This window comes from Neopelma chrysocephalum, unplaced genomic scaffold (genome assembly GCF_003984885.1).
Source record: "Neopelma chrysocephalum unplaced genomic scaffold, ASM398488v2 Primary Assembly neopelma1_22, whole genome shotgun sequence".
Taxonomy (NCBI): domain Eukaryota; kingdom Metazoa; phylum Chordata; class Aves; order Passeriformes; family Pipridae; genus Neopelma; species Neopelma chrysocephalum.
In genome coordinates, this window is record NW_020897689.1 from 30,008,483 (window position 1) to 30,032,251 (window position 23,769).

The window sequence follows — 23,769 nt, forward strand, 5'->3', positions numbered from 1 at the left end:
GCGTCCGGTTCCAGAAGCATCATTAGTATTTGTGTGCTTGTTGTGGATGTTTTCTTCCGTAACAGCTTACGCGACAACTGGTTCTTCAAAACTGTGGCATAGCATCCGTGAGCCAGAGCGAATCCAAAACAGACCTGGTTCTCCCTTTTCGCTCTCACTTGCTGTGCCCTCGCACCCGTGCTGGCTCCTGGTGGGAAGCAACCGCAAAGTGGTGTGGAGGAATAAAACGGGAATACTTCTCTATCACATGGAAGCTGTATTTAAAATATATTAGTGATTTAAATTTGGCAGGAAAATCCCTAGCTGCTAAATTTTGCCGAGCTTTCTGAGGGATTTCCACTGATATTTTCAGCAGATAACTTGGGAAAATGAATCTTTTAGGGGTTAGAATATTACTGGGGGCTTTTTTTCATTATGTCTTCCTTTATGTTTTATGTTACCAAGAAATATATAAAAATCATGCGAGTTTGCTTGAAGCCCAACCTTGAAGCCTAAGGTATTCTTGAAGCCAGAAATCCGTAGTTTCCTATTTTGAATGTTGCAGGAAGAATTAACTGGATTATAATTCCTTAGCTGATTAAAAAATAAGTAAAAAGGTATTTTATGAAAAAAAAAAAAAGGAGGAGAGGAATGTTCAAATATTGATGTTGTCCCTGAGAACTGCAGCAGAAACTATTAATAAAAGGGGAAATTTTTTGCCTTTCAGCTCCCTAGAGACTTGGGGTAGGTGTTTTCCTTGTGAAATGTCTGCCTCACCTGTGACTTCCTGCAATCCGGGGAGAGTAGAATTAAAAGTCCTAGTCCTGGATGGTTTCATATGTGTGTATGTGCGTATATATATATATGTGTGTATATATATATGTGTGTGTATATATATATATATATATATGGGAGTTTGAGCCTGGATGAGGAGTTTGCAAAGCTCTTAATGATCCATCTGAATTGTAAAGGTTTGCAGATGCCAGCAACTTACTTGAAGATAATTTTGAGATTCTTCATTCTGAGAACTTAAAGCCTTAAAAATTTGCCACGTTCCCTTTTTCTCTTAAAGAGACAAGCATTTTGACAAGGGTTCAATTTCTTGTTTTTCATGGCAACTTTTTGATACAAAGCCATTGAAATGTTGGGGCAAGAGCATTAAAAAATAGTTGAAGTAGACAAAGGCTTAATAAAATGCCTAGTTTGTTGCATTGGTCTGTGGTTTAGCACTTCATCTTTCCAATTCTTTGGATGTCAAAATACATTTTCAAATATAGCATGGGTTTTCTGTCTATCATATTATTCCCAAGACACAATTTTTCTTTTAATTGTCATTTTGTTTGTGGGGTCAGAATATCTGTACAAAGCTGTGTAGTGATTTATTCAGTGAGAAAAGGATTTTCATGTACGACTACCTCCTCTTTATTTGTGCATTTATGAATCCTTTTTTCAGAAATTCTTATATAGCTGCTACTGCTGCTCAAATTGCCGTGGTTTTTAAAGAGAATAATACTTATTGATAGTTCCCTCATGCACTGGCAGGCACATCTAAAACCTGTACTTTTGTGTTCACAGCTTGCATAATGTAAAATTTAGAGATTGCTTGTCAAAGTGTCAGCTGAGTTTCCTAGGAAACTCACTGAAGATATTTATAAAACTACAGATCAACTTAATAATAGATATAATAATGTCAGTAGCTCATGATTTTTTAAACTTTATTGGTCCGTTTAATTTGTTGGCAAACCAAGCCACTCCATTTCCAAACAGAGCGGTGGAGACCTTCCTTCCAATACCTTGCCTAATTTATTTTTTAAAAAAGGTAGTTTCTGCTGTTCTGTGTAAGGAAACATAAAACACTCTACTGTAACCTAAATGTTACACTAATTATCAAACTGAATCATTTATAAGTAAAACCACAACTGTGATGTAGAAATATAAATATATAAATATAAATATTGTATAATATGCTATGGTTTTATTCACCATTGAGTTGAATGCATGAGTTTGATGTTTATTGCACATGCATGCAAAACAGTCACTGCAGAATTATCATGTATCCTGAGTATGGGTTTCTATAGAAGCTGCATAAATAGAAGACCTGTCAGGATTGTAAAAAGGCATAATTCTGTGAAAATATCACTGAGCTGAAAAAAAAAAGGATCTAAAAAGAGACAATAAGTGATACTTGGTGTCCATTTTTGTTCATTCTTCTGCGATTGTGTTTACCTCACACTGATTCCTTGAGTGGAGACATGAGCATTGCCACAGTTGGGAGATATCTTTGTGCTTTAAGCTCTTTGAATTGAAATTTTAGTCATGTAAATTCAAAACTTGCTGATATGTAAATATATATATATATATATATATGTATAAAAGAGTCTATAGTTTACTAGAATATAATAATTCAAAACATTTAGGATTAGTAGAAATTAACATTCTTTGGAAAGCAATTTAGAAAAGTGATTCCAGTTTTCCCATTTTAATACAGTAATGAGAATGAAGTTAGTGTGTTTAAAAATGAGGCAGTACTAACTCCTTATCTCATCTGGAATCCATTACTTGTACCTACCATGTATGTTTGCCGGTCAGAACTACATTTTGATGCTGTGCTAATTAGCCAAGTAAGGAGTTCATATGAAGGATTTTCTTTTGAAAAGGTAAGAGTTCAGCATTAGAAATCTCAGTGCACACTTAATGTAGTTGCAAAACAAATCTTAGGAAGCCTGTCCCTCACACACTGAAAAGGTTAGTTTTCTGTAAAGCTACAAAATTTATCCAAATCCTAATAGTAACTGCATGTTGATTTATTGGATGATAGTGATATCATTCCATCTTGATGCAGTTGCCAGGTAAAACCTTGTAAGTCACTGGATTTATTTTAATATAGATTACATGTGAACAGCAACCTTATAAGTATAAAATGTTACAGCTGCTATGCCAAATGACATTTTTTAAGCACATGACTTTTGTCAGAGCCAGCTCTCTCTTACCTACAGTGTGGCAGTTTATGGTATTTGAACCTGGTCCTTTTACTATGAGGAAATTGATGATTTCTAAGTGAAAGACAACTTTAGCTGATAGGTAGGACATCTAATTAGGAGACTTACATCTTTCCCAAACCTGCCATGGATTGTCTGTAATGTAACTCTGCATTACTTCTCACTCCTCTGTTCCTTACCATAATTTGCCTGTTTGGAACATGCAAGTGCTAACAACCAATAACCTTCCTTAAGTATCTGTTGTATAGGTGAGAGAGGTGTGAGTTAGCACTAAATATCATGTTTAATCATTTTGGATAAATTCTGCCAACGTGGTCCTGGTATTGTGGAGACAAGATGTATTGTCTCTGATTTATACCTCTACCTCTGCTTCTGCAAGAAAAACACCAATTTATGCTGCTTTGCAGGGTTTGTGATGGAGTTGTATTTGTGTACAAACACTCACTTCAGTCCACACTCTTAACTAGATCCCTGTGTCAGGCATAGTCAGTACTTTGAAATGAACTTAGAAGTACAAATATGCTAAGGAAAATTACTCTGTGTTTAGGAAGTTTCAGGTTGAAGGCATTTTTCTTTGGGCTTTTTTTGCCTTCTTTTTTTCATGTCCTGTGCTGCAAGCATGAGATGAGAGTTCTGTTAATGATAGGTACACCAGTTAAAAATGCATTGCTCTGCTCTGGTGTCTGCATTTTCTGTGGGGATAACTGAAGTTAAACTGTGTTTGATCAGTATTCTCAAGGTGATGAAAATCATCTGACCAAAAGGTTCAGTCTAAATGCAACTTCTTTCCCATGGTGACTGTAGTTGACTATAAAGATGTACTTTTATATCCTTATAATAGGTTTATGGGGCTTTTAGCAAGGGAGGAGGTTTTGTGAAAAGATGCTTTTTCTTTAGAGTTCCTTCCATGTAGTGTTGTTCTGAGGCACCCATTGTGTTGTGTTGAAGAGAGATTTATTTTTTTTAAACACTATGCTTAGCCATCACACCTTGATCATCCAGAAAGAAAAGCTGGATATTCTAACTGTAGATGCTGCATTTTGTTTCCCGTCTGTACCAATGGAGGCTTGAAAAGGAAAAATAGTATAAGTAAATATATATGCAGTGCATTTTCTTTTACTTTCAGTTCATATCCGTGAGAAAGTGCTATGAGAATTACAAACAGGCTTTTAGGGGGGTATTTTTACCTGTGTTAACAGTGAGTCACATTTTGAGTCAAGAGTTCACTGGGGTTTTTTTTCTTTCCCACCACAATTAAGTGTGACGTGTTCCATGTGTACACTCAAGTAAAATTGAGGAAAACCTGCCTTTCGATAAAGAAATCTTGATAGTATTGTAGTGGGATGCATCGGCCGGTGGGATATTCACTGCCAAATACCAAATAACAGTGCAGATATCCAAGAAAGCTTCTAAGTGATACAGGGAAGTCTAAGTCTGGGGAAAATGAGCCAGCTGGGCTCACATGAGATCTAAGAAATGGGTGGAAGTGAGAGAGGAGAACCTGCCTATTTTAGCAATAAATATAAAATCATGTTTTTATGTCCTTAAATGCTGCCATTCTAACATGTGTTAGGAAAGAATTAAAGCTTGAAAAAAATCTTTTAATTAATTATAAAATGTAGTTCCCCCGTTTTGCTCTGTTTCTCTTTTCTCTTGCCCTTCCTGGCAGTTGTAAGTTTTTCTTCCACTTTATGCATCCCACTGAGTTTTTGTGACATAAAGAATCAGACTCATTAACATCCACTTCCGATCAGTTTTGCTCTCCACTTTGTGCTTTAGTTGTTGCTTGGCGGGCAGCACATCAGTCCAAACCTATTTGTATATGCTAACAAGCATTTCTGCTAACATTACTGAGACCATAATTAACATAACATTATACTTGATTAGCATTATGCTAAATAAAGGCACCCCTTCACTGCATTTTCTATTTTAAACCCCAAAATCTCCTTTAACAACCGTATTATGTTATGGCATATGGTTAGTCGTAGTATTTTTTACTGGACCTCACAAAATTATAACATTTTAACTGCATTTTGGACCCGGTTGTGGGTACTGCATAATGGTAAGTGTAAAAGTGCTGTATTGAAACAAAGCCTGGGTAAAATGTTTATTTGGCTTATAAAATGTAGCCTAAAGGAATATACAGGAAAACATCAAGGCTCATAACTTTACCATTCATGTTGTGTTTTACTTCACAGTGGGAGTCTAAACTAGAAAAGGTAGTGAGAAGTCTTCTACTAGACAGTATTTTACATATCTAAGTGCATGTTTATTTTTCTTCTAGCTTTTTAGAAAGAATTGACAGCGTCAGCATGGATGACTACACACCCACAGATCAGGTTAGTATAACTAATGGGATAGGGTCTGAACCAAGACTCTCATTCATCTGGGTGCTCTGTGTAATTTATTTTAGTCCCAGCTGCAGCTGAAATAGGCCATACAGCAGAATATCAAAATATGGTCTAGCAGTTTAAGTAATGGATATTAAAGAAGAAGAGGCTTTTTGGTGGTGCAAGCTTGTCTTTTACTGTTGTTACATGTAGGTCGGTGATTCCTGTGATACATCTGTTATTTCTTCTTGCTTCCCATTCTGTGTCCTGCAAACAAATTGTATGGAAGAGAGAACAGAAAGCATAAATGTAAAAGCCTACTGTTTCCTTCACAAGCCTTTGCTAACAGCAGTGCTTTATTTTAATGGTGGAGGTGATCCCAGGGGGAGACTTCGCATGTCCATCAGAAGGGTCCTTCAGAGGCAAAAGCTTGCAGTGGATCTGGTGTCCAAATTCAGGGGAGAGCACCAGTGGCAGCAGCAAACCTTGTGGACTTCTCTGTGGGCATGCAGATTTCTTCTTTCCTGCCTGTGCCCATCTCCTATGGGCAGCATAGTTTCTATTTAAGCCTTATTTGCAGGACAAGACATGTTTTTTCCCAGATGCCATGATACATCTTGATAAGAGTGCTCTAATGACAAATACATTCATGTTAAGGCTAAAGTGGTTCAGCCTTGAAGTAAGAAAGGGTTTCACTATGTTGCACGTCTTTGGCTGCTTTCCCTGAGCTCTGGCTGTGTGATTTCCTTGGGCAGGATGTCTCTTCGGCAAACATTCCTTTATTTTTCAGTGCTGCTACCCCACTGTCATCTAGCAGTCTCAGCCAAGACTGTGGGCCACGTCATAAACTGCAAATACAGGTGGCAGAAGAGAATCCCTGCACTAGATAATTCGGTCTAACCATGCAAGGTGTATGATACATGGATGCCCTTAAAAAAAATACAACTGCCAAATCTCACTGTGCAATCAGGGACTGAAATTCAGAGAAGTGACTTGACAGAGATCACCTGAGGAAGTATGTGGAGCAGAGCCTGTTCCTTCAGACCTGGTTTAGGTCTATCACCACAAGCGTGTACAATTACTCTGACTGTATTCTGAAACAGAAGTCAGTAAAAAGTAGCATGCGTTGTATTATAAGGTGAAACTTGTATTGTCAACCCAATATAGGATCAATTATTAAAGCCCTCAAGACATTTTCAGAGCAAAGCTGTAGCACTGGGATTTGCTCCATCTAGAACCTCATGGTTTTAGCATCGATATCACTCAGCTGGAGAGAGAAGTCAGTGAAGCAAAGCCTCATTTTGACTTTCATGATTTATGTTAGTGTTGCCCTGTTTCTTCCTGGGAGGCCTTTCTCTACCTGAAGCAGTCATTCATCATCTAGAAATTCTTCCAAATAATTTCCTTTGGGAAGAAATACCCTGTGTCTCCAAAGATCAGAAGAGTCCATTGTTATTTGGCAGGCGGAAAATTTTTGCTCTAAAGGGAGGATTCTTTTTGCTTTTGTTTTCATCCCATTATGCTGTATCAGTTGTCTTGCTGAATTAACTGGTAAAAATCCCTAATTTCCTCTTTCCTCTTGCTTTCTTTTTGCACCATCCAAAGTAACAGCTGAGTCCAAGAACAAATAGATGCCAGCAAGTGACAGAAAATGACAGTAACATATAAAATAACTAAAATAATTAATTAAGTGACCTTCAGCTGAGTCCATGTGGCTGCCAAAGCAGCCAAGATTCGCCAGCTACCAGAGTACTTCAAGCAGTAGATGGATAGGGGAAAAAGGCAAGCTGTACTCGTACTCTGCACCACTGGCTGCCTCCTTCCATCCCCGCTTTCACAGCTGCTGCATGGCAAGGAGAGCTAAGCTGGACCAAGCAGCTCTTCCCTTTCCCCAGCAAGGGGAGTGTTCTGAGGGCAGGCAGCTGTAGCTGCTCTGAGAGGCTCATCCCCATCAGGCAGCTGGCAACTTTTTCCAGCCTCCGATTTTGTTTTGCACTGACTCCCCAAGTGGCAGCGCTGCATAGTCGAGGTTAAAAGTGCTGCTGGTGGTGACGGTGGCACATGGAGAGCTAGTTGCCTGAGATATGCATCATAAATTGCTTTTGCCTACTTCCTTTGAGAATCGAGGAAATTACTATCTTTTAATTATTAAAAGAAAGTTAGTTAAGTTGTAAAGTATTGCTAGTTTGAAAAATAAGAAAGAAATACCGCATTTCTGTACAACCTAAATTCTGTTCCCTTGTGCTCTGTAATAGAGCTTTAATTACTCAGTCACAAGCTATTATTTCGATAGGACTCCTGTCTCATTCAATACAAAAGAGGGCAGAGTTAAGGTTGCCTGGGCAACTGTAAACCTGGAGTTTTCTAACATTTGAATGCTTGACTTTACAACGTGAATAAAATTTTTCTTAGTTCTATGTAACTTCAGAATTCATTATCTGCATCTCATACCAAGTTGTATGACCATCAAGAACAGGTTTCAGTGGGCAGTAAGGAGAACATATATCGAGTCTCCTTCTTTCTGAGTGTGCACAAACCGAATGCAATGAATCATGTGTTTATCTACTGTGTTATTATGGACAAATGCAGATTTACCAAAAAGTCTGATTGAACCTTAATTAAATGAAACAGTTAAGACTTTTCATGGAAAATAGTATTCCAAGCTTTTAAAAGCAAAATTAGGTTAGAAAAAAGCCTTACTAATCAGCTTCTGTGTTCTCATTTCCAGGACCTATTAAGATGCAGAGTGTTGACATCAGGGATTTTTGAAACACGATTTCAAGTAGATAAAGTAAATTTCCAGTAAGTCTATTAATAATAATTTATGAATATCATACTAATTTTTACCAACTTCGTTCAGATGTCTATGCTCATGTATTCTTGGTATAGTAGGCTTATGGTGGGAATGGATGTTTTTTATTTGGTTGGTTTGGTTTTTTAGCTCTCTTTCCATAGGTTCTGGTAAAATTACCTCATACTTTGCAAAAAGAGCTGATATTAGTTATGTGTATTAGCAATACTTTATTGTGGGCTTGAGTGTGGCTGCTTTTACAAACTGGTTCATTGGTATAGCATTGTAAACTCATACCTTTTGGGATAAGAGCTCAGTGAGAATTTTCCCATCTTCCAGACTAGCTCTGTGTTTGTTGAAGTTTTACGTTGTGTCTCTGTAAAACATCCACCCTCAGGCTGCCTTCACTCACCAGTTCTTGCCCAGAATGGTGGCAGCGCTGATAGGGCAGAGCCGCCCCCATGTCCTCCTCCTTAAAGAGATGCACTCTCCCCACCACCCTTCAAAATACCCTGAAACCTGTCCTTCTTTACAGTACATAGGTCCAGTCTTACATGCCCTATGCACTTCTGTGCCCTTGAAGAGTATATTTTTCATTTTATGGGTTCAGTAGTCTTTTCCTGGCAGAGCAGGACAGGTGAAGCTGTGCAGCTGTCTCTAACATGCAGCACAGCATCAGCAGATCTCTCTCCTCTTCAGGCAATATTTTACTGCCTCTGTCCTTGGGGCTGTCAGATTTTTAGCTAAACCCTCATCCTGCATGCTTTGTGTGGTTTTCCTAGTGCACATAAATGATATAACATCCTATGGCTTTTTAACAGCATGTTTGATGTAGGTGGCCAGAGAGATGAGAGAAGAAAATGGATCCAATGCTTTAATGGTAAGTAAAAATATTCCATGTTTTTATTTTGGCCTTACTCTCTGAGGTGTGAGCAGCTTATTATTCATATTCACACATAGTATCTCACTAGTACAGGAGTCCAGTGTTACAGATATTTTCTTCTGGTATTTTTGGCAGACTAGGGAGTAATGGCAGTGTTGCCCTGAGAAGTATTTGCTGGGATAACAGAGATGTTCTCCTCTCTCCTTTTTTTCTTTTTTTCTTTTGTGTGCTCTGCACAGATGTCACAGCTATCATCTTCGTTGTGGCTTGCAGCAGCTACAACATGGTAATAAGGGAAGACAATAACACAAATAGACTACGGGAATCCCTGGACCTTTTCAAAAGTATCTGGAATAACAGGTAAAACAAAACTCATTTCCCACCCACCCTCCCCAATTTAACTACAGTTCAAAACTCCTTGCAAAACAGGACTCCCCTTATTGTATGCTCAGATTGTTTATTCAGAAGCTATCCCAGTTGGGCCAGGTCACAGTGTGCCCCCATGGTGCACACCCTTCCCTGGCAGGGGCCATGGCACAGCAATGGTGCACGTGATGTTTCACCACTCCTGCCAAAATGGTGCAGTGCATGGGGACAGCTTGGAAAAGGCAAGCCCTCCAGGCTGGCTGCTACAAGGGAAGCAGGAGAGACCCCTCCCTGGTGTCACTGTGCTGCTTGGCCGAGACTAAGAGATCCTCAGAATAACATTTGATCTCCTCCTCAAACACAGCGGCAGGAGCTGTTGGTGTTGCATTCGAATCCCTCCCCGGCTGCTGCTGCACTTGATCCCCGTGTGGGCAGCCGCTCTCATAAGGCTCGCCTCTGAGAGCGCGTGGTATTTCTGCCTTGTGGGATGGTATTTCAGGTCTAATCTAACTGTAACTGCCATTAAGTTGCCATTCTGTCACAGTGCATGTAAATCATAGATACCTAACCAAATAGCAAGCCAAATAGGTTCCTGATAGGGAATAAGTAAAAACAGTACACAGAATAAGGTGATGAAGTTTTCAGCACATATGTGTGAGGATGCTCTGCACTGAGAAGTGATTGAAGATGGAATGAGGAAGAATGTTAACTGCAAGTCCCAAAGGCACATCGTTACAGTGATGGATTAATTGGGGAAGAAAAGAGAGATTACTTTCTTTTTATTCACCAGGTGTCATACAGGCTACCCTAAAAGATGGAATAACTGTGTTGATGAACAATAGTTAAGACAGAGCAGTCTGAGGGAAGGCAGCTTTCCAGCCCTTTTTTTTTTGCTTCATCAAAACCAAACAAAGCAGAGGGTAATGTCTATTTGCGGACTGTAAAGCTTTTAGAAAATGTCATCATTTTCCCAACTTTATATCTAAAGGATGATTTAGAAAAAAAAATTGAAAACTGCTCCCTTCAGCAATGTCCACTGCAGTTTTTATAAATGTATTTACTGATCCTACAAATGTGGTCACCAGCACAGGTGCAACCCAATCGAAACAATCATTTAGGTCATCTTTTTTTTCTGTTAAAGCATGTTCCACACTACTTCACTCTCTGTCCACACAGGAATAGACAGTAAATTTTCTATGACATGATATGTTTTCCTTGATTAACATGTCAGAGATAACACAAACATTTGTTTTTTTCTTGACAGGTGGTTACGGACCATTTCTATCATTTTGTTCTTGAATAAACAGGACATGCTGGCTGAAAAAGTCTTGGCAGGGAAATCAAAAATTGAAGATTACTTTCCTGAATACGCGCATTATACTGTACCTGAGGATGGTAAGATTTCTCCCCGTGCTGGGATTGGACCTGCTGGCATGGCCCAGCCCACAGTTCCTCTCACTGTCTCTGTCTGTCTGTCTCACACACACAAATTCACAAGCACACAGCGTTCCTTAACATGAACTGTTGGTCAGGCAAGGAGCATGCCGGCAGAGTAGCTCAGACGTACCCCAGCATGGGCAGGGTCTGAAGGGATTCTGGCTGCTGTGGGAGGAATATGGGGGGCTGGCTCCAGAGCACCTGCCTCTCCCTCTTTGGGAGCAACCACAAGTCCCAGGAAGGCAAAGCTGCTGGGCATATCTCTCCCCCTGCCAGATGCTTCTGGCTGGGCATCCCCTGGTGCTGAACTTTGTTAGGGATTCATTAGACTTATTTTGCAGGCATTCTTCATCCTCCAACACTGTAAATTTCAGTCTTTGAAATACTGAAATACTTGAAATACTGCCTTTGAAATTCTTTGAAGTACTGGAAGCCCAGCAGATTGGAAAGGGAACTTTAATGGAGGAAAACCACATCAATAAGTAGAAAGAGAGCTGTGACAATGAAGCAATGAACACGGGTTTGGTTTCTTATAATTTCAAGAATTACAATGATTCCTGCACTGCAATAACATATTGCATAAGTAAACTCTAGTATTATGCTGGTTTTATACCAGACAGAGGGCTTCCCAAATGTCTTAGGTCTGTGTCTAGCAAATGTGGTAAAATTTGCACTTCCTGCCCACTAGCATCTGCCTGACCTGAGTGATGACCCTGGTGTGGTGCTTGCAGCCACCTTTCGCAAAAGGCTTTCATTCTACACCAACTACCACCAGCAGCCTAGGTTATAGAAGTGGAGATGCTAATAAGCTATTTTCAACTTTCATTCAGGTCTGGAATTTCAGGAGTGTGATTCCAAGTTTCAGGTGCAGAGGATAAATAAACTGTCCTAAAATCTGATTTAACCTGGCACCAGTTTTGCAATGCTAAGGGCTTTTGGAAGAAATCTATCTCCCTCACCCAAATTTCCCTCTCTGAAACATACATCATGTAAACAGAGTTTGAGTGAATTTTCAGCACTTTTTTATACTAAGCCAGTTGTCAGAATAAAGTAGCTTTTGGTGTTTCTGAGAGGGATTTCACAGTGGATATCTAGAGTGATCCAAAGTATCCACATATGAAGCAGCTGTCTATTTTTAACCCATAGTTATTCATTTATTCTTTAATTTCAGCCATCATGGGCATGCAGCACAGAATTCCAAGATGCTGTTGATTGTGCTGCTGCTCTTATTTTTACCCGTAGTGCTGTAGATAAAAGATATGTTTCCGTGTTCTGATAAATTCTGGCCTTTACCATATTATGTTTATAAGCATCTGATTTGGTGTCTTAGATGAGGAGGGATCATACTGACAGGAAATGAATAGGTTATCTCTTCAACATATTGTTTTTTACACTTAAGTAAATATAGTTGTTGCATGGCCTGGATAGTGATGACTTCATCTGCCAACAAACAGTACTGATCAACAAGTAACGAGTCCCCTGCTCAACAAGAATTTAGTCTAAGGCCACTTGATGGACAGTGCATCTTAAGTATTCTGCTGACTAGGGGCCTGGAAATAAAATACATATATATCAAAAGATCTTTTGATGCTATCATTTTTTCCAAATGTAATCTTGGACTAACCATTTTTAAAGCCAAAATCCTGCCTTGCAGAAGCTTTTTTCAGGAGATGCTGTTCTGCTGCAGAAACTGAACAGCTCAGCTGCTTTTTTTGATAAAAGCTGAACCCTAACTCCCACTTGTTTTATATCTATATGAACAAACTTGTGGATGTGAGTAAGCCTTTTTGTGATATGACCAATGACATTGTTGCAACAATTTCAGGAATTTTCAGGTTCCTAAAATATTTCGTATGCATAGTCAGGTTTTACTGTACCCTTCCATTTTAGAATTACCTACTGGGAATCTCCTATAGATATTTACCGTTTCAATTTCTGTACTGAAAGGGTACTTCCTCCTTATTAACCCTTTTGTTACAAAAAGTGGATGATTGTTTGCTTTTCATGTTTTTGATATCATTTGTTTTTAATTGAACAGCAACACCAGATGCAGGAGAAGACCCCAAAGTCACAAGAGCCAAGTTCTTCATCCGGGATGAGTTTTTAGTGAGTAATTTTCATCTTATGTGTGATTCTATCATAGGAAATACTGACAGATGGCATGGTTTATTTAGGGAAAACTGATGGGGTTTTGCAGAAAGCTAGAAGGAGAGGACAACGTCTGGCAATTTCCTAATTCTTTTCAGCTGCCCATCTTGCAGAACCTTCCTCAGTGTTTGCACATTTTTATGCCTATTTTATATAAAGTCACCTGCCATGCAAAGTGTCACGCAGCAAGTGCGTGCCAGTGCTCAGAATGGTCATGTACAGTCCATGTGTAAGCAAATAAGCTTTTTTATTTTTATCCTGCATTCCTCCAAGGACTTTGGCAGTGGTCAGCTGGCAAGAGGGATTGAAAAAAAAAAGTAGATTTTATGATTTTATTCTTAGTTATGATTTCTGGTGTGCCAGTTAGGAGGTTTGCCTCACCCTATGACTGGTGTCATGGCCCTACTGAGGAATCATAAGAAAGTTTTTTCCTTGTCTAGTCACATTTACTCTTGCAATTGAGGTTTCTTCTGAAGCTGGAGCTGAAGAGGTGTTGTCTACATTTTGAAGATAAAAGCTATTATCAGGCATGCGAACACAGCCCAGCTCTTCTATCAGAATCAGAGGGTTTAATCCAGCATCACTTATGGCTTCACTCATACTGAGTTCTTCCCACAGTGCAGAGCAGTAACAGAGACCAGAACCAAAGCTCATCCGTCGTGCCCTACTGGAAGAAACTATATGTGTGTGTTTGAGATAACAAATTGATTCATTAGAATTAAGCATTTTAAAGTCATTATGTATTTTCAAGTATTGTTAGGATTTACAGCTGTTGATGCAGCAAGAAAGAAAGAAGCAATTAACTGTGTTCACACTTTAGGGATTTCCATTCACTGCCTTAGCCTTCTGGATTCTGAGGAAAAATGTCAGATTGCACTGTTAACATAAGAGTTACCAAAAAAACCTCACTTCAGGCCAAATCTGTCTTGTGGTAATGCTGAAATACTGTGAAGCAGGTGACAGTATCCAGTTTGGAAGGAGGGTGGCTCTAAGAGATCTGAATTATGGAGAAACTAGGGTGAAACTCCCCACCTTTATCTATTTTCATTATTTAAAAAAACACATTAAGGGCAAGGTCCTTACCTGCCATGACTCACTGGCATTACAGAAGGAGGCCACCTATGAAGTGGGGAGGGGAGAGGATGTAGGCATTGCAATCACATAAAAAACCACCACGGGTGCTGGGGGTGGGGGATGCATTTGGGCTTGGGCCAGCACCTGCCAGGCAGTCCCCGGGGCTCAAGTGTGGGGCTGAAACAGCTTTTCCCTCGTTTGCCTGCAACTGCCGCAGGCTTGGCAGAGAGCATCTCCTCCATAACGTGTGTCTCTCTCCTGGGTTTGGGCTTGGTTTCTCAGCAGGACGGAACAGAGGGATGTAGTCATCCGAACAGTTGCTTTATGCTCTTGGACTGTTTGAACTGAAAGTCGTGCTATCAACCCCTCCCGCAGAGCAGGCTGTGTGTGCCCCAAGTAACGAGAGAGAGTGAGAAGGGGAGAAAGCCAAGTAGAAATGGTGACTTCTAGTTCCATGGGGTCAGGCAAGAAAGACTAAGGTCTCAGAAGGAGTTACAAAAGGGACAGAGAAAATAAGCTCAGGGTACAGACTGGGAGGGGTCTGATGATTCGAAGAAATCTGGGTTTATTATGCTTTATTGTGATTTTTGGCATGGTAGCAGGTCTGCATAAGCTATGGATACATGTGAAAAGTACCACCATGGTGCTGCACCCCCTAAAACTCTGCCTGGCTGTAGTCAATGGTACTGGCAAATTTAAAGCATGTAATTTGGCTAATTTTAGAAGGAGGTTGAAACTGACCACGTTTGCTACATGGTAGTGTACGAGTATTAGAAAGGCAAAATACGTCAGCTCCCGATTTCGGGGTTGGTGTGGGGGCCCGTGGCCGCTGGGGGCTTGGGCAGCAAAGATGGGCACCATTGGATATCAGTCAGGAGAGCAGCGTGTGAGGGCTGGCTGAGCACATGCTCAGCTCAGGGCTCATGCACTTCAGGGCTGGGCTGGCGAGCACATATCCAAGTCCTGGAAATGTATCTTGTAGAAAATTCTCCATCTTTTAGCTGAGGCACATCATTTCTCCTCCCAAACTCTTCATGGAGGCAATGGGCTTGTGCACTCCTTGTTGAGGCTACTCCTCAGCCCCATTTTGGTGTTTTGTACACAGGGCTCTCCAGCTGCTGATGTTTTGTTTGAATACATCCCCTGTTTGTAGGCAACCCCTGTTAAAACAGTGGAATGGCCACTCTAGTTCATGCTGGTTTTTAAAAAATCTGAATCTGGCAGGTGAAGGAGCTGCTGTTCAGACACACAGACCAGGCTTCCTCGAATCATGCATATGGCTCCTCGCTGGAAACTGCCATCCTGGTGCTGCAGTGTAGGGGTATTCAATACTGGTATTAAATACTCCCACTTGGAAGGTGAATGTTCTTTCATTGCTGTCCCAGGGTTTGGATTTTTTCACCCTCTGAACTGGTGCTAAGTAACACACTACTGTTCAAAATGAGTTTTGCGTAGGGGTTCAAATATTGCCTTTGTCTTAAAACAAGAGAAATACAGAGCTGTCAGGTGACAAAAATAGACAAACCCCTAATATTTTGAAAATACATCCTTTGGCATGCTGTTTATGTAACCAGGTGTCACCAGAACATAGTGGGCATTTGATTGCCATACACATCAGTGCATGATAAACACAGGCAAATACTTATTAGTATTTTTTATGAGAGTAAGCCTTGAACTAGGTATTGAATGTAGCATAGTAAAAAGGAAATAATTTATAGAAAGTGTATGGAATACCCCTGTGTAATCAGTGTTGAATATCTAATCTTACCTAAGTTACCTGCAAAAGTCTGCAATTTCTTGTTGACCTAATTATGTAAATCATGACTTCTAAATGTCTATAGTATTGCATATCTGTAGCTGCATGTATTTAAAAGGTTAATCCTACATGTAAAATAAATCACTGTGTTAAAAATATATAATGTAGCCAGGGTAAGATAAAACAGCGTCTTTTGTTGTTTAGCCAGTGTGATTTTGTAATAGAACTTAGAAAATATTTATAAAAATCACTATCCTAAGAACTGACATTTTGCTTCCATAACATTCCATCTATATTCTGCGAGATAATGATCTAGAATGGATTTATGTTTATCAGCCCTATAGGAATACAGAACAAAATTAAGATTTTTTTTTTTTCTGTAATTTAAGATCCTGGGGAATTTTAACAAGATAACCATGGGGGAAGTGATGCTGAAGGATAAGTTAGAACCTAAAAAGTTGTGCAGTAGCCTTGAGAAAATGTAATTCTGCATGGTCTCATGCTTACTGGATTTGTGCATGCTTTATTACTCTGTGGGAACCCAGCCACTCCGGTAATAATTCCACCAGGTTCTGGGCTCAGTGATGGATTAATAGGTGCTCTAAGTGAAGGTAATTTGAGGGGCCTTCAGCTTCAAAAAGCAGAAGCAGTAGGATTCTGTTCTCTGCCACTGCTGGCTTAACAACTTTTCAGTTTTGTGTTGCTGATTTAAAACAAGAGTTCAAAAATTTGCCACATGATGGCACCAGAAAAGAAGAGAAAATAATTCCTGGGACAGCTGCATGGCAGACTGCACAGCTGTCAGTGACACAGATGTAGCTGCACAGTGATGTGCAAATGGTAATAGCATGTGAAACTGATGATGGCATTAGTGGGTCTCACAAAGTACTAATATACTGACCCTGTAAGTATATAACTCCATAATTTTTTTTTTAATCTTCATTTCAAATTTGTCATTCATATTGGACCAGATCACAGCCTTTCCTTCTTATTTACCTACTTTAGTGATATATATAGAGAGAATTTCCCAGGGTCCTTGGTTCTCCATAAGTCTATAGACTGCTGAGATGTGAAACTTCTCATGGCACAGCAACTGACTCTTTTTTTTTTTTGCCTTACCTTTTCCACAGAGGATAAGTACAGCGAGTGGAGATGGCCGGCATTATTGCTACCCACACTTTACATGTGCAGTGGACACAGAAAATATCCGCAGAGTGTTCAACGACTGTCGAGACATCATTCAAAGGATGCATCTCCGCCAGTACGAACTCTTGTGAGGGGGATCACCGTGGAACCTGTGGTTTTAAATTCTTTGCTCCTTACTCTTTCTCTTGATACTACCCCACACAGGGTGGAAGAATATACTATAGAAATGTCAGTCTCTTCACTTTGTTTACTTTAATTATTTAACCTTAAAGCTGATTTGAAGCGAGTTTGGGTTATTTTTCCTTCATGCTTTTTGGGACGATTTTTGTGCTTTATTTTGACATGCCACTTCTTCGTCATTCCACTAAGCCCCTCGGCTACCTCTGTTCCCTTAGGTTTTGTTTTTTTAAACTGAACGTGACCTGCTAAATTTTTTCCAGTGGGTTAACCTCAGTTCAAACTGGTATGTCAGCTGGATGACACTAAAGTCATACCTATCCCTCTGTGTGGGTTTCCTTTTGAACATGACATTGAAGAGTACTTGATGGGTGAAAAAAAGATTAATGCACTTTGTATCAGGTTATTAAATACTGTTGAGGAAGTAGACACACAATGTAGCAGCACCACAATATTTATTACTCTGTCACAGTTTTTAGCATTTCTGAGTTGCAGGTCAACTGATAAAGTGACCTCCTCTTTTAAGCCGTTACTGGCACAGGAAGTAGAGTAGATAATGAGAGGAACAGTGAAGACAAAGCAATTTTTCTGGGGTTTTGGAGCTAAGTGTCTCTGCACACCTCAGGCATTTGAATTACAGCTACTTTTCAGCCTGTTGCATCTAGGCAGAAAATTTACCACCCTCACTTATGTTATTTGTGCTGTCCACAAATGATCCTTTTAGTTCCGATCATTCTTGGACAACAGTCCTCTCCCTATATATATTTTTTTGTTTTATTGCTGGTTTATTATATTGTACAGACTGTAAAATGTAATATTATTTTGTACAACTTTATTGAAGAAAAATACTTGTAGAAGATCTTTGTGCCTTGATTATGGCTGTACCTGTAAAATGAGCTAAGATGTAAGTATGTTTTTGATTGCGCTGTACAGCTTGATGTCAACCTTACCTGCAGCAGTGACTGGAGGTAAGAACTTTATCTGTAGAGTTTAGGGGTTTTTTTCTGGTTTATATAAAAATGCTCTTTAGTATAAAAATTATAAATTATGCAAATTAACCACTTACCTTTCCAAGTAAGGTATTACAGTCACCGGATGTTGCAGCAAACATGCCTTTCTCTTTTGAAGTCTCAGCTTTAAAACATTGGAATTCATTCAAGTGTCCAAATTGCAACCTGGTGTTGTTTTAATGGGAACCAAGGATTTAGTTTTCTTTTTTTCTTTTTGTCCTTTATATTTAGAAAATATGTTTGGTAATTCTTTGGTCATTCATAGAACTTCACAATTGCACAGACCGATTGTGAATGTGTAAAGCACCATTATATAGAGCTCTTCAATCTTTGTACCAACAGCAGCTTTCATTGTGCAAGTAAATATCAAGAAAGAAGATAAGAAAAAAAAAGGTGTATAAACCCTTGTGTCTGGCCTAAGAGAATTACAAGATGACATTTTTATTTCTCTTTTAATAAAGAGACACATTAGAAAATTGTTTTATTTTAAATATTGTAGAATCAAAATGTGTGAATATTTCTCAAACTTGAATAATTTATGCAAATGACATTCTCAAAACAAGTTGTGGTACAGTACAATATATAAAAAGCAAGAATTGCTGTAGCAATAAGGCATGTCCTTTTTAGTAACTATAACACTGCTTTATATTTTATACATAGGTGTTTTATGTCTGTGACTATATACTTTTCCTGTGTCCAAGATAACCTGTACAAATGTCTAAAATTACAGTTGCAATAACAGAAACCAAGAGAAATGTTAGACTACATTACTTTATAGAGTGTTTTACCACACTTTGGACCATTCCCCCCATTTCATTTTAAATTTAGGGAGAGATTAATAGCTAACACAATCCTCACACTGGCATAAAAATTAGTAGGTTTTATTAACTTTTTACTGTAAGTATCATTATTAGTTATAAACCCCAATCAGACCTCTTTTTAAATTCAGACTACAGACCAGTTGAGAACTTGTTTCTAGTTAAATATAAAACAGTCCCATTTTAGATACTATAATATGATCATTTCTCTTCCCAGAAATGTGTTACGTTCAATTTAGTTATATTTCCCAAAAAGTGAAAGGCTGGGTGGAATAAGCTAATAGTAAACAAAATTCCCAAAATTCTCTCACTTCTTTCCCATGCCAAAGAAAGTAATAGAGCGAATAACAAAAGATAGTCTTTTTTATTTAAACTATCCCCAGCCCAGAAGTTCAGGTTAGAGCTCCCAGCCTCTGCAGGAACATCAGCAGGAAAACTGGTTCTGGTGTGAAATAGTCCCTCTGTTTTTTCCAGGGCAGGTGGGGAGCAGCAGTAGGTTTGTCCACCTTCCCTCACACAGTGAAGATGCTGAGCTCAGATTTTATCTTCTCCGTGCTGACCCCCGGGCTGGGGCCTGTGGCACAGCTGGTGGCCTCGGCCTCTCGTGCAGTTCAACATGTGACATTACAACAAAGTCGACAGGACTTGGCGCCCTGCAGGAATCTAAAATAACGTGCACTCCTATCCCTATCTGTCCGTAGACTGAGGGCCAAGGCATAGGATAATGTTACTGCAGCTGTATTTGACCTCCCTTCTTGCAGGAGATCAGAAACTGGAGGGCCCCTCACCACACAGATCTCTGGGATGCAATAGGGCCCTCTTTTTTTAAACTCATCATAGCACATCTCTTTGAAAATAGCAGCTTGAGGTGTCACCCTAATTTTTTTTAAGCAGGTTTTAAGTGTGTATCAGCAAACTGGATCCATGAGCTTCTTCCCTTTGTTGTCTGGTAGACGATAACTGCAAATTACAGTCAGCTAACAATTTACTGTGTCAAGAACCAGAAGATCTCATCCCAAACCACAGTCCCCTTACAAATGACACCCTAAAAAGGTTATGGAAATCAGCATCTCTCAGTGCTGATGCATCTAGTTTCTGCCTGACCCTAGAACACAAGCATGACATTAGAAGGGCCATGCAGCAATAAAACAGAGAAACGTTTCCAGTTTGCAGGATTCAGCCTCCACCAGGGTAAGACACTAGTGCAGACAAGTGATGAGGCTATAGGATTTACATAATGTACAGTTACACTTTTAATATACATATTTGATACAAAAATTATAGCAGGAAAAGGACTCATTTGATTGTCGAATACAGTATTTTTGTACAGCATGAAACGTTCATTTCAGTTAATTATTTATCCTGTAGTAGTCATATCAGCTGTATAGGACTTCTATGGTATGTATAAATGCAACCTGCCTTCAGACTAGCAATCAAATTAGGTCATTTGCTGGCATGAATATAGTCTGATGTTTGACTGTTCTCAGCTTTGGTATTTCAGTGACTGAATGCAGATGTCTGGCTCTTCATACTGCTTTATGCTTACTGATTAAACGCTGAGCAAAATAAAACGGTGGAGTGAGAAGCTGAACATGAGCTAGTATCAGGATCACAAACAGAGCACCTGCTGCACAGTATATAGTAAAGACTCTGCTCTCATATGGAAGGAAGCATTTTTGGAGGGAGAAGTCAGTTGGTGTTATGCTGCCCTGGAAAAGAAATGAAGACTGTCACTTTGCTGTGTTACAGTGGGTTCTGAATCAGGAGGAAACACCACGGCTGACAGATCTCCAATTTCTAAATCCTATGTTGGGTGGCAAGGGTTGGGGCCAGTTTCCTAGTACCAGTGCCTTCTCCAGGGGGCTGAAGAGTCCATACCTTGCGGTGCTGGGCACTAACTGGAATATTCACCAGGCCAACACGAGCCCAGAAGCCAATCTTCCCATCTAGAGTAAATCGAGACCTGGGCTCCTCATCTGATTTGCCTTCAAGAGAAGCCTAACTTTAGCTGCTGTAAACCCACCTGGAAGGAGCCTTTCCAAGCTAAAGTTAGGTTTTGTGAATGTGCCCCTTCCTCCTCCAGAACCCTCCTCCTACCCAGTACATGCTGCAAAAAAACACGTTGGCTAATCCAAATTATAAACGTGAACTTCAACAACAAAGAACTTCATTGGGTTTTGGCTTGACTTTGCAGTTCAAATTAAAGTTTACAATGGACCGAGGCTGAGGAGTTAAAACAGTAGTGAAGATGATGCAACTTTAATTAGCCAACCTCTCGTTTTGCAGTGAAGATGCACTGTCTGGTATGTGCAGAGAATGTCTGTAGTTTGAAGGCAGCTACTCTCAGGAATATGGAATAAACAGAACTACTTTCAACAACAAATATTAACAGTTGCATAAAATGAATTTAGAAGTTTGGGGTTATCTGTGTATTAAGCAGCCTAAACTCAACACCAGTAAAAAAATACATAAAAGATTCCCCCCTCAAGTCACAGACTACTCTGTAAACAGATTGTAGGTTTTGCTTCTTACTCCAAGTTTTTAGGAGTTCTGTTTTGTTTTTGAACTTGGGAACTAATTGATTTACCTCTAAGGATATACTGAGCACTGGAACTGCCTGCACAAGCATAACCAACACACTGTATAAAATGTGAATTGGCAATGAGGAGGCAGATTGTGGGCACGTCACAAACGCTGTCACTGCGTGAAGTGGTTAATGCACAAGTCTGAAAACCATCATCACCCTGCAAAAGAGTCTGAGGTGGATACAGTCTTGTTTTCATAGTTGGTAAATCAACCACGTCAAACTAGTCTTTCTACTGTTCAGTGCACAATACTGATTATTTTTACAAGTCAGTAGTTTACAATGCACCCTCTTTATAAGAAAATGTTAGATGCTTGTACCCATATACTAATTAGGTCTTCAACAGCATTGCTTTGTACCACACAGAACATGTGGCTCCCACAGATGTACTTTATAAAGTGGATGCAGTGTACTGAGTGGGTTGGGTGGGTAGGCAATTTTTTTTTTATTTTTTCGTTTTTACAGGTAGAATCAGTTTTAAAATATAGCTGACTGCCATGTTGATTTATTTATGAAAGTTATCTGACAAAAATAAAAAAAAATTAAAACTTACCATGATGAAACTAGGATTGTTTCTATTCCTCCAACTGAATGACGGGACGCTGATTTCTGGAATTTTCCCTGCATGCAGCACTTCACAAGCACTATGTGTGTGCCCACTGAGAATCAAACGGGGGTGAAACCACCATATCAGCTAGAACGCAAAATGATAAAGCACAAAACTTAAGTCACAGCTAAAAAAAGTTTAACTTAAAAAGCCCTCTTTTTTTTCTTCAAACAGAGTGAATTTATGGCAATTCCAATATTCTTACAAAGTGTTTTATGTAAAGTTATGTTTTCCAGTAAGAAATGTGTTGGTATTGCAATATTAATCACACCCATTTCGCCCTGATCCCAAGTTACTGGGCTTTTTTTTTTAGGCCATACAGATCAGAAGAACAAAGGCAACATGTTGTTGCTACCGCAAGTAGAAAAATTTTGGGTTTAGTAAAGCAATGCTATTTTCTTGTCTAAGGAAGAATTTTGTACTGACAGTCTTGAGTGAAGACATTTATGCAGAAGGAAAAAACTACTGACCATTAGGTTTTTAGGGAATGCCTTATCTTTACATTTTCTTGCAGTTACTAATTCAGCAAAAACAATGCTTTCAAAGTATTGGAAAACTGTGGCTTTCTACCAGCTTTGTCAGCAATTCTATACAGTACAGAAAGTACAAAATGGTAAAGCGGAGGTATCAGCACCACAGGAGACTTGAGAGTGTTGGGACTTATGACCTATGCCTGGGAAACCCAGCAGGATCAAGGTCATGATCGTGACGATTCTCAGAGGAGCCGCTCTAACAAGCAGCCTCTCATAGACCTCATTAGAGCAGGAGGAGGTGTGGTCAGTTTGTCCCAGCTAACAGACTTACCACAAGTTTTTAATCTATTTATAGCTACACTTGTGTTTCCCCTCTCACCTACCCACCAATACTCAAGTTCCCAATAAATCAAACCTTTTGTGATGCCTCTTGAGACAGTACATCATACTTTTCTTTAAAGGGGGTGTTCTTCTCCTCTGGAGGAGCAGAATCTTCTCCACTGCATTCAGCATCACTTTTCCGATAGAGAGGGTAATGCTGGAAGTAATTAAAAGAAAGGACCAGTTGTTAATGATCCAGCCTTTCTGGAAGAGTAATAAATACACAAAACCCCATGTCAACATGTTGCCTCCCTCCACCTCTTAACACACCTGTAAAAGAATGGGTTCTGAAGCTGGAAGCTCCTCCACATTGCTGCATCTTTTGTTGGAATGATTTGGTTTCTGTGAATAAAATTAATCCATAGAAGGGGTGATGGTAATTAAGCAATAACTAGGTTTTGAGGGGTTGGAGGGGGGTGGTTGTTGGCCTTTTTTTTTTTTAAGGGAAAGCAGTTTCAGCTAAGAGTACAGTGTTTAAGCACTATCCACTGTATGAACTTCTGAGAGTCTCTGCTGTGGAGTGATGTAATTCCCTGTTCTGTATATGCTGTAAATACAGCTGTGCTCTTTCTGAATGCAGAAAGCAACAGCAGGATCTCACTGCACAAAGGCAAAAGACTTTGGGGGCAGCCTGAGAGAGACAGTCTGCTAATTTTTCCACTGGGACCTGGTTTCCTGATTGACTGCCAGCCCCATCAGTCATGCTGCCCACTATGAGTCCAGTAGGCCTATGAGAAGGTGAAGAGGAATGAAATACAAGAAGCAATTGGATTTGATGAAAAAATGGTACAATTAAAACATTACTAGGCT

General features: G+C 39.6%; 2 protein-coding genes across 12 annotated transcripts in view; one reads left to right on the plus strand and one right to left on the minus strand.

The window, feature by feature from the left end:
• The window catches only part of GNAL (G protein subunit alpha L), a 193,517-nt gene extending 171,467 nt beyond the window's left edge, over window positions 1-22,050 (plus strand). For 4 of the 5 annotated variants that reach the window (XM_027676779.1, XM_027676766.1, XM_027676772.1 and 1 more), the window contains 7 exons: window positions 5,263-5,317; window positions 8,037-8,110; window positions 8,921-8,979; window positions 9,222-9,342; window positions 10,613-10,743; window positions 12,824-12,891; window positions 16,894-22,050. In XM_027676779.1, the coding sequence (XP_027532580.1) occupies window positions 5,263-5,317; window positions 8,037-8,110; window positions 8,921-8,979; window positions 9,222-9,342; window positions 10,613-10,743; window positions 12,824-12,891; window positions 16,894-17,040 (655 nt within the window). In that variant the 3' untranslated portion in view covers window positions 17,041-22,050. The remainder of the gene's footprint in view (window positions 1-5,262; window positions 5,318-8,036; window positions 8,111-8,920; window positions 8,980-9,221; window positions 9,343-10,612; window positions 10,744-12,823; window positions 12,892-16,893) is intronic. The other variant, XM_027676757.1, reaches the window with a different exon arrangement.
• The window catches only part of MPPE1 (metallophosphoesterase 1), a 33,292-nt gene continuing 27,830 nt past the window's right edge, over window positions 18,308-23,769 (minus strand). For all 7 annotated transcript variants that reach the window (XM_027676837.1, XM_027676818.1, XM_027676798.1 and 4 more), the window contains 4 exons: window positions 23,230-23,301; window positions 22,994-23,116; window positions 22,052-22,192; window positions 18,308-20,623 (listed from right to left, as the gene is read on the minus strand). In XM_027676837.1, the coding sequence (XP_027532638.1) occupies window positions 20,441-20,623; window positions 22,052-22,192; window positions 22,994-23,116; window positions 23,230-23,301 (519 nt within the window). In that variant the 3' untranslated portion in view covers window positions 18,308-20,440. The remainder of the gene's footprint in view (window positions 20,624-22,051; window positions 22,193-22,993; window positions 23,117-23,229; window positions 23,302-23,769) is intronic.